This window comes from Carlito syrichta, unplaced genomic scaffold (assembly GCF_000164805.1).
Source record: "Carlito syrichta isolate Samal-C Ts95f unplaced genomic scaffold, Tarsius_syrichta-2.0.1 Scaffold311201, whole genome shotgun sequence".
NCBI lineage: Eukaryota > Metazoa > Chordata > Mammalia > Primates > Tarsiidae > Carlito > Carlito syrichta.
Genome location: NW_007255297.1, coordinates 204,893 through 219,946, shown reverse-complemented (window position 1 = coordinate 219,946; position 15,054 = coordinate 204,893). Strand labels below are relative to the sequence as shown.

Sequence of the window (15,054 nt, the reverse complement as noted above, 5' to 3'; positions counted from 1 at the left end):
CAGCAAGGTAATAATTAACCACTTACTGAGTTTAAAGCCATTCTGATTTTATCAATAGCATCGAGTAATGGTAGGTATTTGGAATGTTCAAGATGACCTAGAAGAAAGAATGGCAAGACTGTAATATTTACATATCAGTTAGTTTTTAGAAGATAAAACTGGAAAGCACTAGAAGACTCTCTAGGTGAAGGTTACTTCTCACCAGAACAAACAGCAATGTTCCCCACTGACCTGTGGCCTGCACCTTCACTGTTTTCTCCCCACACACCGGCCCCCCACTCATACCTTGAGGTCACATCTGAAGCTCTTTTGCCTGGAATCCAGAGTGAGTGGAAGGATGGGTTGCAATTCTAAGTACTGGGAGGAGAGCCTGACCCGGAAGAAGGGACAGACTCAATGACTCAGACATCCATCAGAAGGGCTCCCAGGGGAGTTCCCGGGGTCCACTGCCACCCAAGGTTCCACTGCTGTTAAGCTCAGGGGTCCTCCTCCACTTCACAACTCTCACCCGAAGACTGTGATTTCCCCCTTATGATGCATAATATACCAAACAAAGACCCCATGGGATAAATACACACAAGAACCACCACAAGGTAACTAGCCCATGAAGTTCAGCAGAAGTTAAAGCCTCACCCAGCAAGTGAAAACCTGGGCCAACTCCTGATGATGTCATTGGGCAAGTTACTGAAACTTGCTGAAATCTCAGGGTCCTCAACTGAAAATGGACAGGGTCATCCGCACTGTTCTGCTGAGGATTCAACAAGAGGAGACAAAGGAGGGACCTCACAGTGCCAGACACTGAGGAACAGCAGGAGTGACCAGACTCCCTCCTGCAGAACACCCACAGGCATGTGCGTGTTGCCAGCCACCCTGAGAGGGTGGTCTGGAGCTCAACATCAGATATAGAAATTTGACTTTTTAATGTAAGCCATATGAGATCTCCCGATGTTTGATAAATATGATGGGGAACAAACAAAAAAAACAGAATTTATTTATTAAAAATTGTGTATCTAAGCCGGGCTCAGTGACTCAACCTGTAATCCCACGCTTTGGGAGGCTGAGGTGAGTGGATTGCTTGAGCCCTCAGGTTTGAAACCCGCCTGGGCAACTTGTCGAGACCTCATCTCTACAATAAGTAAAAAAAATTAGCCGGACGTGGTAATGTGCGCCTGTAGTTCCAGCTACTTGGAAGGCTGAGGCGGAAGGATTGCCGGAGCCCAGCAGGTCGAGGCTGCAGTGGCCGGGAGTATGCCACTGCACTCCAGTCTGGACAACGGAGTGGGACTCCAACTCAAAAAAAAAAAAACAAAAACGAAAAACAAAAAAAACCCCAAAAAACAAAATTGTGTATTTATTGTTACATGTTTAAATTTCAATCACCTTCAAAATATCCTCCATTGGATGCAATACACCTATTGAGATGCTTTTTTCACTGCTCAAAACAGTTTTTGAGCTTATCCATTTGGATGCCTTTTAGTGCTTATGCTGTTTAATTTTTTGTTTTACCTCTTCCACACTGGCAAAACATTTCCCTTTAAGGATATTTTCATGAGGGGAAGGAAGGAGTCACTTGGGGCAAGATCAGCTGGATAGGGAGGGTAGGGCACAGGGGTCCTGCCATTTTTGGTCAAAAATTGCTGAACACTCAGCATGGTGTGGGCAGGTTTGCTGTCATGGTGGAAGAGCCAGTCACCTAATTGCCACAACTCAGGAGGTTTCTTCCACAACGCAGTCTCTCACAACAATGCTAGCTGGTACACTGATGCCAATGAGTTCCTAGAACACTTACTTAGCAGAGGAAGCCTATACTACAAGGAGCTGGCCCTCCAAAAGATAATTCCAGGTTTTTTTTATTTTTGGATCCCCCCCTTGTATGCCAAAAAAAAAAAAAATTCCATGAAACATATTCACATCCAAACCCATAAGTAAATTCAGAGCTAACCATTTTGACCATTTCTAAGATTAGTGGTAATGAAAAGAAAGTTGTGAGCAGTTTTGTTTGCAGCTATCTGTGAACAGTTAACAATAATCTCTAGAGATACTGTTAGCACGAAACACTTAATAGTATAGCCTAGTTCTTTTTTTTTTTTTTTTTGGCGTTGGAATCTTACTCTATCACCCAAGCTGGAGTGCATGCTCATGGCGACTGCAGCCTTGACCTGCTACTCTCAGGTGATCTTTCCGCCTCAGCCTTCCAGGTAGTTAGAACAGGTGCATGCCACCAAGCCTGGCTAATTTTTTTATTTATTGTAGAGATGAGGTCTCACTATGTTGTCCACGCTGGTCTTAAACTCCTGAGCTCAGGCAATCCTCTTGCTTTGGCCTCCCAAAGTGTGGGATTGCAGGCATGAGCCACCACCATCCCTGGCCAATAGTAGAGCCTCATTCTGATATCACTCTCCAAAGACAAAGATTCTTTGCTTGGTCAAAATATAGTGAGGTTCCTGAAACTTCCAGGCCATCTGTGCACTTCCTTCTAGAATCCAGTTTCAGCAAAGAACCCTGTTTAGTCAGTTTAGCAAAACCTCCCACCCCTGATGTTTGATCACTCCAGATACCTGACAAGGTTCCTCATCTTCCACCATCCCCCAGCGATGTCTGATCACCCAGCCTGACTTCAGCAAGAATCCTGCTAGGTCAGTTTAGCCAGAATGCCCCTTACCCTCAATGTTATTTCTAAGTGATTTTTCCACCCACCAACCTCACCTGCTCCTTGGTTATAGATTAATTCCTACTTGCTCATGCTGTGAGCAGAGCAGAGCCTAATCTCTCTCCCCACTGCAAAATGCCACAGCATCCATCCCTACACCTACTGTGACGGTCCTGGATAAAATCTGCCTTAGGTCTTTAAAAAGGGTCATTGAATGGTTGTTTATTTAACATGCCCCCTCATGAGTTTTTTCATCCTGGTTTGAAGTGACCAAGAAATATTTTGAGAAATGGTCTTTAACTGGGTGTGGTGGCTCACGCCTGTAATCCCAGCACTTTGGGAGTCCAAGGTGAGAGATTCGCTTGAGGTCAGGAATTTGAGAAATGGTCTTCGAGATTATCCTTCCAAAAGACCATGATCCCAATGAGGGAAATAGAACCTAGAGAAGGCTCTGGGATTGAAGCTGGCCAGACTAGGGTCTGCTGCCTGTGATTCATGCCCACAGAAGGATATTTTCCATCTGTAAGAGCCAGCACAAAGTAGGTGCTCAAGGAATAGCACGCAGCACAGTGCAGTTGTTAAGTCCCCAACCTCTGGGACCAAACTCTTTAGATTCAAACTCAGGCTCAGTCACTCACTAGCTGTGAACAAGTTAATGTTCTGTGTCTCAGTGTCCTCATCTGCAAATGTAGGTAATAGCAGCATCTACTACAGTGTTGTAGGGACATTAAACTAATTAATACTGATGAAGCACATGGTGGCTCATGCATATAATCCCAGCATTTTGGGAAACCAAGATGGAAGGATTACTTGAGCCCGGGAGTTGATACCAGACTGGGCAATATAGCGAGACTTTGTCTATGTAAAAAAAAAGAATTAGCCTGATGTGGTATTGTGTGCCTGTAGTCTCAGTTGCTTGGAGGTCTGAACCTGGAGGATCACTCGAATCCAGGAGGCCAAGGCTGCAATGAGCCATGATTGTGCCACTGCTCTCCAGTCTGGGCAACAGAGTGAAACCTCAACTCAAAAATAAATAAAAAAATAAAAATAGCCAGGCTCGGTGGCTCAGCCTGTAATCCTGCGCCTTTGGGAGGCTGAGGTGAGTGGATTGCCTGAGCCCCTGGGTTCAAGACCCGCCAGGGCAGCGAGACCTCATCTCTACAATAAATAAAAAAATCAGCCGGACGTGGTAGCGCACGCCTGTAATTCCGGCTACTCGGAAGGCTGAGGCGAAAGGATCGCCGGAGCCCAGCAGGCGAGGCTGTGGTGGCCGGGAGCGGCCACTGCACTCCAGTCTGGGTGACAGAGTGAGACTCCAACTCAAAAAAAATAAAAATAAATGAGTTAATAATAAAGTACTTAGTGCCTGATGTACAAGTTCTACACAAATTCTCATTAAATAAAAGTAATTATCAGTCTGCTAAATGTTTAGCAAGCCACCGAATCTGGCATTTGCAGATTTGCTTTTGTTAAGAATTCCCAGGCTACCAACAGGAAGCCCAGCAGCTTTCAAAGTTCAACGGAGTAACCACTGTTTTCCTATCTCCTAAGCAAAATTGGTACTTGAATCATGAAACCAGAATAGCCCCAAAGACCTGCAATGGCTAAAAACAAGTATGGCTTTTTAAATCTTGGGAAACCTCACTGAACAGGTTACAATAAAAATCACCAGATCATTTATGTACTCTTCATATATAGATAAAATATAAGAACCAGGTCATGTTGATAGCCTTGAGGGTTTTTTTAAGATTAAAAATAAAGTCCACGCCTTTCTGGGTATGAGGAAAGGAAGCTGACTAATGTACAGGTGGGAAGGATCACCGTTTAAAATACATCCAGAACGTTTAAGCCTATGAACTGGGTGTGATTGTCCCATATTAACATACCTTGCCTATGTCTACTTTGTGAAGAGAATATTCTAAGGCTTGACATCAGCACAGTAAATCCTGCACTTTTGTCTCATAAGCAGGAAAAACTCGGCACCGTCCTAAGATTACTTTCAAAAGAGTCCCTCCTAACCCAACACATTCTCACTCCTCTGGTTTCTCAGCTCTGCTATCTCACCAGTTATAGGTTTGGTTGAAGTTTCAGGAAATGAACATTTGATCCCACTGGCGGCTTTCCCAGCTCAGGAACCCTCTGAAAGGAATGATGAATCAATGCTCAAAATCCACTATTCATTCAAGATCCCTAACAGTGAGAGACAAGGAAGCCAGGGAAGGAAGGAACACCAAGATTGTCAAATAAAAGCCATAGGACCCAGAGGCAATCGCAGGATAATCCTATCTCATTCAGTGATCCCACGGCCCACAGAACATGAGAGCCAAAAACATTAAGTGTGCCCAGATCAGCTACCTTGAACTTTGGAACAGAAGACGAGTTGTGCTGCCTATAATGTTCTCCAGCTGAAAAGAAAGGATGGGTACACAGGGTGGGGGTACTCTGCCCTGGCACTGGATTTGAAAGGCAAAGCACTGCTGTCCCCAAAAGACCAGGTAATCACATTCAGTCCCATCCACCTCCCAACCGGGCATTTCCACACCCCTCAAGACTGTAAATCTCGTTAACCAGCTTCTGAAAGGAGCAAGCTATAATCCAGTGACATCATTTAGCAAACGTTCTTTCCTGTCATATAAAGGACAGGGATGGTTGTTCTCCATTCTGAAAGGCCAGTCATCATGAAACACTTTGGGAAATTTCCTTCAAGTGGCACAAGAGCCCAAGTCGATGCCACTCCTGACGCCCTGCTGGCTGGCGGGTGGTCCTTCCTGCAATGTCAACAGCACCATCCACTCAAGTCTCATGGCACACACAGCTGTATTGATCCAATCCGAGATGTTCTTTCGGGGAACTGAGTCAGCCCATGAATCACCTGCTGGCCACCATGCAACAAGACAATGTTGTAGAATCCTATCTGCTTCTCATGACATGATAAAGCTATCTCTAAAACAAGAATGGTTTCTTCCTAGAGTTTCTTTCCTCTGGAGATCTCAGGACATGTTTGCAGGAGACTTGTTTTGAAAACAGTCAAACCAATGCGAGTGAAGTCAGGTTCCTTGATGCCAACTTTGATCTGAGAATCAGGGCTATTCCCTAGAAAGAAGGCTCCACATGTCTGTGGGCATGCATCCCCTCCTTCATGAAGCCCCCATGGTGAGTAGAGTACTGCTCAAGTCACTGGAGGTGTGAGAGTGAACAGGCAGGCAGGACCCACCTTCCTTGAGTTCTGATATCCTTCAAACTCTAAAGCAACATGGCTATCACCGACAAACACTCCTCATCCAATGACCAAATGATCAAAGAGAACCTTTATGCCGAAACCACTGCCCTGAAGTCACATTATACAAGATGATCCATCCTCTTGGGGATATAATGCACTGCGAGATGAAATTAGACAGCAGTGTATTTAAGTAACAGTTTGACATAAACAAGTATGAGAACCAGGCACAGCAGTTCACACCTGTAATCCTAGCATTTTGGGAGGACAAGGCAGTAGGATCGCTTGAAGCCAGGAGTTTGAGACCAGCCTGGGCAACATAGCAAGACTTTGTCTCTACAAACAAACAAAAAATAGCAGGGTGTGGTGAGCACACCTATAGCCCTAGCTACTGGAGAGACTGAGGAGGGAGGATTGCTGAGCCCAGGGGGTCAAGGCTGCAGTGAGCTGCGACCCATGCCACTGCACTCCACCCTGGCACCCTGGGCAACAGAGTGAGACCTCAACTAAAAAAAAAAAAGTGTTCCTTACATGCCTCACTTGAGACTGGCACTTCTGCAGAGCAGGGATCATGGTACTGCACCCCAGTGTGGGTGACAGAGTGAGACTCCAAATCCAAAAAAAAAAAAAGTGAGACCATCCTGCAAATGGCATATACAATGATTGACACAAGAATGATACACAGAAAGATAAAGAGAAAAATAGAGCACTTACCTCAGGAGAGGTACTGCCTGCATCATCCAAGTTTCTTTTTCTATGAATGACTCATTGTCCCAAAGAGATTACAAACTTTTTAGGGCAGGAGTCAAGTCTGGTTCTCTCTCTTTAAAAAAAACAAAAAAACAAAAAGAAAGAAAGAAAGAGAAAAACTCTAGCTTTGTATCATACAAAGAAAGTGTTCAAATATTTTTTGAGTTCCAGAGGCCAAATGAGTAATAAAATTTAACGGAGAGAGATGGGATACCCACACCCAGACAACATCAGCACCCCAAGTGAGGACAGTGGGCGACCTCAGGGTCCAGGGACACGAAGCTGAGTGCAGCCTGACATGACAGGCAGGTAGGAGACGTCTCCAGGCCACTACAGGGAGAGAGATCCTTGACACTATGCAGCCACTGTTGCCCAAATCAATCTTGCCCAAGTCAATTTATTATGGACATAATAAATAAATAGCGCTGTTGTAAGGATTACGTGAGAAAGTGTGTAAATTCCCTAACCCAACACATGATGAGAATTTAACAGAAGGATAGCAGATAAGGTTTACCTTTCCATAACAAAGGGACTACTATGTGGAAAAGAAATCAACCTATTTTATATAAATCCAAAGGACAACACCAGAATCAGTGATCAGAATTAGCTGAATAGCAAGCTTTGACTTCATTCCAGAAAATTGTTTTCAACAATTAGAAAGTTCAAATATAAGCCGGGCTCGGTGGCTCAGCCTGTAATCCCGCGCTTTTGGGAGGCTGAGGTGAGTGAATTGCCTGAGCCCGCGGGTTCGAGACCCACCTGGGCAGTGAGACCTCATCTCTACAATAAATCAAAAAATTAGCCGGGCGTGGTAGCACGCATCTGTAATTCCGGCTACTCGGAAGGCTGAGGCGAAAGGATCGCCGGAGCCCAGCAGGTCGAGGCTGCGGTGGCCGGGAGCGGCCACTGCACTCCAGTCTGGGCAACAGAGTGAGACCCCCAACTCAAAAAAAAAAAAAAAAAAAAGAAAGTTCAAATATAAATTGAGGCTACCTTGAAAAGTACTAAATTCCTCAGACCTAGAAATGTGTATTTCAAGACTAGAAAATCATTTCTGCAGAATATTCTAGAACAGAATTGGGCTTTAATTCTGAAACCAGATGTGATGATCTTTTAAAGTTGCTCCCAACTCCTTACAAATATATCATCTCCAGTGAACTTAAAAATGTCACCAAATTCCAATGAATGAATTCCAAACCCTAGATAATGCATGACCCCAAGGTTGTTCTGCAGTGGGTCTGTCTCAGCAGCTGGCCAGGGCAGACCCTTGGAAGGCAATTTGACACTGGATCTTACACCACATACAAACAAGCAATGATAGAGCCTGGACCTGGTTTCATCTGCCAATTCAACTCTCACTTGAAAATATCATTCTTGTGAATGTCCACTTGATTATCACGTACTCTCTTCTCAGTCCTCCCTAAGCAACCAAGTCTTCCATCTGGTTTGCCCTTATGTGAACTTCCAGACCTCAGCCACCACAACCAGACACCATGGTGCCCTTCAAACATTTTGTTTTCTTATCACACCTGTGCACCCTTAACCCCTCCTGTCTGCCCCCTATGTGCCCAAGCCCTCACCTTCTTCTCTCTGACTCACCTCCAGGAAGAGTGAACATTGGTCTTTGAGTCACCTGCCCTCCCAAATGCCACTCTGTTTACAACACAAGCAACTGCCCATACCCCTGCCAGATAATCAGTCTCTGCTATCCACCAGGGCATCTTCCACACATTCAGTTCCTCTCTCCTGACCACTGCCCAGTGACTGGGAAAAACCTCCTGGAGCCCAGACCCTGCTCTGGGTCACTCTGCAGAACTGCCTATGTACTCAGCCAAACTGCTACTCCCATATAAATCCCCCTTTGCTCCTTCATGGGTGTCCATGCTCAGGCTCAGGACAGTCAATGGCACAGGGGGCATCGCCAGCTCCCCCCATTCCCAGGCCCATACTGCTGGGGCTTGCATGCCAGGGTTCCCTAAGTCAACCTTTAGATCCTGGAAGGGACCCACAAAGGCTAGCCCAATGCAGACCTCAGTTCTCAGATGTGTGACGCCCCCGTAACCTGATCCTTAAGCCACTCAATGCAGTCTGGGGCAGGCCCAGGGTTGGGGGGTACCTTCCAGGTGCCCTGGAAAGAAAGGAGGAAGGAGAGTCCAGGAAGAGCAGGCAAGGTCTCAGTAACTGTGGGAGGAGGGAACACCCAGGAAGTGCAGAGCAGGAGAGACCAGAGTGTGGCAAGGCACTGGGTCCTCCAATACCCCTTGGTTCTCTGGTTCCCTGCAGGGAGCTCTCCTGGGCTTCCAGGACCCTCCCCTCCACCTTCCCAACAGCAGGATCAGTTTCTGGTACTTCAGTAACCCTAACTGACCAGCCACTCCATTAACCAGTCGGCTTTTCTTTCTGCCCTCAATGCCCAGGGCTTAGACCTGACCAGTGGTTCCCAATCCCAGAAGTTTCAAGAGGTCTTAGAAAAAAAATAGAGATTACTGGGCTCTTCCCCCAGGGTCTGATGCAGCAATTGGGACCCAGGCAATGATCCCGTATTGCTACCAAGCCCCCCCAGGAATCCTGCCACAGATTTAGGTGGAACAGAGTAACAGGTATCAGCCTGTTCTCTTGCTGTGCACCTGGGACAGGTCCAGAGTAGGGGGCAGCACCCTCAGATGATGATGATTATGATGATGATTACTGGCATCATGTACTGCTGGTGTCTGGCCTCACCATCTACAAGACATTTGTACCAGTGTCTTGTCACTCAATGCCCTTATCGCCCAAAGAGGTCAACCCTCCTCAGCGCCCACCATGGAGTCCCAGGCACTCTTGCCCACAGTACTGCTGAAGGGGGCAGTACCCAGTGCAGGTGGGCTGCAAGCAGGGGTTGGCAGGGGCTGGGCTCTGTCAGGTCAAGGAGACCCAGAGCCTGGCCCAGGGCAAGCCATTTCCAATCAGGATTCCCTGGCCCTCATTCCCAGATTCCTTCTCTTCTCCTTTTCTCCACTTACCCCATGACATTCTAACCTCTGGGAGATGGAGAGAAGGAGGAGAAGGGAGTTGCCACGTGGTGCCAATGGTCACCAAAGCCTCTTCTAAGCACACTGTTTCTCCATCTCAGAACCTAACACTAGGAGCATTAACCTTTGGAGCCAGACAATCTATGTTCAGCCCTGGTTCTGCTCCTTAGGAGTTACGGGACCTCAAGCAAGTTACTCAACATCCCTGCCTCAGTTTCCTTATAGTTGAGTTAAATATGTTATAAAGTGCTTGCAATGATGTCTGGCTGGAAGAAAGTGTCACATCAACATCAGTGATTTTTTATTATAATACCAGTGCAGTCAAATTTACTCCTTCAAATAAGGTGACTTGAGCTCAGGGTGGAGTAGCCAGTGGTGCCAGGTGACCAGGCTCCAAGCACCAATCTGGAGGACTCTGTCTGTGGCTCTAGCAACTGCACAGCCTTGCAGGCAGAAGGTTGACCTTGTGGTTGGGAATAAGAAGGACATTGCAGGGGACCAAACAGATGCTCAAGCTGAGAGCAAAGGCCCCACCTACTCACCAGTTGGTAACAGCCTGGCCTGGTGACTCACATCTGTAATCCCAACATTTTTGGAAAACTGAGGTGGGAGGATTGCTTGAGTCCAGAAGTTCAAAACCAGCTTGGGCAGCATAGCGAGACCTCATCTCTACTAAAAAATTTTTTTAATTAGCCGGGAGTGGTGGTGTAGGCTTATAATCTCAGCTACTCAGAGACTGAGACAGAAGGATCGCTTGAGCCCAGGAGGTCGAGGCTGCTGGGAGCTGTGATCACAGTGATCATGCCACTGGGCAACAGAAAAAGACCCCAACTCAAATAAATAAATAAATAACCAGAGGCTAAGATGTTGAACCACCTGTCTCCAGGCCATAAGGATATCCCCCAAACTCTTGCACGCGTGTTTACTCACTCAGTGGTGTTACTAGGTTTCATTCTGCCCTCCTCTGTGCAAAGTCTGCTGGGTGAAAGGAGGCAGGTCCACCCTCTTCAGAAGCAACACAGCAAAGGTAGGGACATTCTGAGCAACATCCAGTGACTTCCTGGGGCAACTCCCTGTCACCTGATCCACGAGGCCTCCCCAGCCCAGCAGCAGCTAAGGAGCCAGGGTTGCTCAGCTCCCCGTGTCCCCAGGTCCCTTCTCCCTGGCAAACTCTACAGGCCACACTCCCAGCCCCCACCCTTCCTGCAGGGGAGATTGGCTCCATCCTCACTTCCTGGAGAACTTTTCCAGACCTCTCAGGCTGGGTCAACAATCCTCACTTGACTTTCCAAACACCTTGCAAGTCGGCTTCGTAGACTTTGCAATTTTCCATTATTCTGGAGGTTCTCGTGGCTGGGAGCCAATGAGTGTGGGCATCACGGTGAGCACGTGCGCTCCTGGGTCTTTGCCGCAGGACCACCGCACAGGTGCACCAGGAGGGCTTCCTCGAAGCCAAGCCCTGAGAGACCCCTGCCACCAGACCCACCTCAGGCCACCATGCTATCCTGTCCTTCCCAAACAAACCAACAGGATCCCTCACTCGGAGCCCTTGCGCCGTGCCCTGGGGCCGGGAGGGCGGGGAACTGTCACACACGCTCCCAGCTCCCACCACACATAGGCCCGGGCACTAACCAGTGCCGGGGGCCACCTGTACCCTGGGGCCTCCAGAGCGTGGACATACAAACTTTCGGGCCCTTGGGCAATTCTTCAGCTGGGCCCGTGCTCGAGTAGGGCACCCACTGCCAGCCTGGAGCGCTCGGCCTCCGCAGGCGCCACTCTACCGAATGCGGCTCTGCCTCCTCGGCGCCACCGTCCCGAGTGCAGCGGACCGAAACGCCCAGGTGACCGGCCTTCCCTCAGCAGGGAGCACGCGCCGAGGGGGTGGGCCGGTTCCTCCCCAGCGGGGTCCCACGAGTGCCCGACGCCCAGGCCCTGATCGCCAACAGCGGGTGCCGCAACGAGGCCCAGGTCGCGAGCAGTACCTCCCCGGAGCTGTCGGGCCGTTCGCGCCCAACCCGGAGCCCTCCGGGAGCCTGGCCCAACGGTCTCCGCCCCGCCGGCCCTATCGATCCCGGCATCTCAGCAAGTTTCTAGTTTCTCCCACTTCGGTGGGGAACCAAGGAGCAGGAGGAGTTCAGGTAACATTCCTAGACTGCACAGATTTCTCCGAAACAAAGAAACAGACCGACAGTTCTTTCCTTCCTCGTCCCCAAACAGAAAAGGCGCACCCCGGTCTCCCAGGTGGGGGCCATAGAGGGCAGGTGGACCGGGTGCCCGCTACGCCGAGGTACCCCACCGAGAGGGACCCCGAGGCACCCACTTCGACCAATTGACCAGGGTACTTGCAGGGCCACCTGCTCCAGACTCGCGACGCCGACAGGGAGAGCCGGGGGGGTCCAAGGGGTCCCGAGGATCCGGCCTTCCCAGCCCACGGAGGGCGCTCTGCCCGGTTCAGCCCAGAGCGCTCGACCCGCAGGCCACACACCTGCCTCACACCTGGCTTCACCGCCAGCGCGGGAGCCTTCCGTAGTTCCCAGGAGCCCAGGTCCCCCTCTCAAGCCCGGAACCCGCGCCCGGGACCCGGGCTCAACGAGAGGTTGGCGAGCGCCGTTTACCTGCGGCACTCCCGGCGCGCTCCCCGCCCCTCGCCTTCCTCCTCCGCCTCCTCTGCCTCCTGCAGAGCTCGCGTCCTCTCGGCGCTGCGCCCGAGTCCCCGACCTGCCCCGGCTCTCGCTTTAATCTTGGGAGGCGGCGTCCAAGTACCGAGGGTGACACCCCCTAGAGCGGGTCCCGGATCACCTCCGGCAGGGGGAGGGACGGGCGGGAGCGGCGGCCCCGGCGGGCGGGTCCGCGAGGGCGGAGGCGGGGGCGGCCCGGGAGGAGTTTCCCTGAGGGGAAGCCCGGGACGCGCTCCCGGTCTCTGCCCGCGGCGGGACCCAGAGGGGACTCCGGGGACGCTTCCCGGACCAGGCCCGACAGGCAACTTGAACCTCTCAGGTCGCAGGCGCAGCTCTCCCCAAGGACTGGAGTTGGCACTAGGGAGACGGACTGGGACTGGGCGACTACTTCCTGAGCTCCTGTTGGGGTTGGCCCCATCCTGGTCTCCGGGGGACCAGTGAGACCTGTGATAGGACCCAGGAGTTGGCCTCTGAGGACCGCTGACCCTATCACAAATGTTGGAATCACAGCGCTGGGAACCAAGAGTCCTCCCCAGTCCCCTGGGCCGGCTCTTCTTTGCCCTCACGCGTCCGGGTGGAAAGGGTTCCCCCGGAGGGTCGGAGGTCTCCCTGCCCCACAGGCTAGGGCGGGAGTCAGGATGCCGTGGCTTTCCTTGGTACTTAAGAAGCTCGTTCCACTGCTTGCAATTGTGGCGGTTCGGGATGCAGCTGCCCAAAACATGACCATAGGAGACCGGAGTATGCCACCCCAACATAGTCTTATTTGGTATATTGATGGATTGTTTGTTTGTGTTTATTTTTGAGTCAGGGTCTCACTCTGTCGCGAAGGCGGGAGTGCGGTGGCATAATCACCGCTTACTGCATCCGCCACCTCCTGGACTCAGGAGATCCTTCCCCCTCAGCCTCCCCAGTAGCTGGGACTACAGGGGTGTTCCACCACACCCGGCCTTTTTTTCTTTTTTCTTTTTTTTTTTTTTTTCTTTCTTTGAGATGATGTCTCACTATGTTGCCTAGGCTGGTCTTGAAATCATGAACTCAAGTAATCCTTCAGTCTCAGCCTCCCAAAGTGCTGGGATTACAGGCATGAGACACTGTTGATTATTTGGAACTGGTTATGTTGAGAAAGGCAGACACAGAAGAAACTCTGAAATGCTGCCCTTTTGTAGAGGAAATTTACATTGACAAAAGAAATGTTCATTCCTAAATGCGTCTGTACCAGGAAGAACACTGTTCCCAGATGTTTGTCACTTGAGAAACTATTGTCTGCCTAGCAAGGCAACCTTTATTCACCAGACAGTTTCTCCCTCACCCTCCCATAATCTGCCTCCACCACCATCCAGAACCTCCAAACCCCTATTACTTTCAGGATGATACATAAACCTTAGTCATTTGTCTGCTTCTTTAAGTCTTATATTTTTGAGGGGTTCTTATTCGTGATTACATAAATTAAAATGGCTTTTCTACTGCTAATCTGTCTCATGTCAATTTAATTTGTAGACCCGCTAAAGAATTTAGAAAAGCAGAGGAGACAGGTATGTGTTCCTCTTCCACACAACATATATGTACACATATACACAATGATTTGTTTTACAGTTAGGCTGAGTGTGGTGGTTCACGCCTGTAATCCCAGCACTTTGGGAGGCCAAGGTAGGAGAACCACCTGAACCCAGGGGTTTTGAGACCAGCCTGGGCAATATAATGTGACCTCATCCCAATAAAGAAAAAAAAAATAGCCACACGTGGTAGTGTGCGCCTGTAGTCCCAGCTACTCGGGAGGCTGAGGCAGAAGACCACTCAAGTTCAAGAGGTCATGACTATAGTGAGCTGTGATGGTGCCACTTCATTCCAACCTGGGCAACAGAGTGAGACCCTGTCTCAAAAAATAAAGTGGAAAAAAAATAGTACATAAAACAAGGAAGCAGAAGAAAGCCTAGTTCACTCTATGTCATGGCTGCTTTGGCTCTACAAATCCTTCCTGGGAAAATTTCCCTAGGGAGCCCTCCTGTATGGCTAAACTTCCTCGTAAGTACTTTCCTCTCACCCTTAATGGGCTCCTTTTCTGATCTTCTCTTAGCATCCAGAACATAGATTGTCCCAAGTATGTTCTCCAATACTGCACTGTGTTCCTGGCTGTCCCCAGTGGGAGATCCCCAAAACAGTCTCCAGCATACAGGTCAGATCTAGTTGTCTTCTGGTGGCAACTCGCGTATTTCTGTTTTGACAGTGTGTTTTATGCCTGTTCTCCAGAAAAACAGAACCAATAGGTGATGTGTGTGTGTGTGTGTGTGTGTGTGTGTGTGTGTGTGTGTGTGTGTTGGTTCATATGATTATGGAGACTGAGAAGCCCCACAATTTGCTGTCTACAAGCTGGAGACCCAGGAAAGATGGTGGTATATGTAGTTCAAAGTTCCAAGAGTCAGAGAACTGATGGTGTAGACTTCAGTCCAGGTCTGAAGGCCTTCTCAGGAGAGCCAGGAGGACTGGAGAGCCAGGAGGACTGAGAGCAGGAGAGGCTGGAAGTCCAGCTCATAGCATCAGGAAGAAGCAGATTCAACCTTCCTCCACATCTTCAATCTATTCAGCCCCTCAACAAATTGTCCAAGTGAAGGACCACCATCAGATTTGCTCAGTCCATCTATTCAAATGGTAACCTTTTCCAGAAACACCCTTATAGACACACCCAGAAATAATGTTTAACCAGCTGTCTTGGTGTCCTATAGCCCAGTCAACTTGACACATAAAATACAC

General features: G+C 49.3%; 1 protein-coding gene across 1 annotated transcript in view; it reads right to left on the bottom strand.

Annotated features, from left to right (window-relative positions):
• The window catches only part of TMPRSS2 (transmembrane protease, serine 2), a 38,945-nt gene extending 26,630 nt beyond the window's left edge, over positions 1 to 12,315 (bottom strand). The window contains exons 1-2 of the mRNA XM_008068563.1: positions 12,244 to 12,315; positions 27 to 97 (exon numbers count right to left, since the gene is read on the bottom strand). Of these exons, the coding sequence (XP_008066754.1) occupies positions 27 to 41 (15 nt within the window). The 5' untranslated portion in view covers positions 42 to 97; positions 12,244 to 12,315. The remainder of the gene's footprint in view (positions 1 to 26; positions 98 to 12,243) is intronic.
• Between the last annotated feature and the right edge of the window lie 2,739 nt (positions 12,316 to 15,054).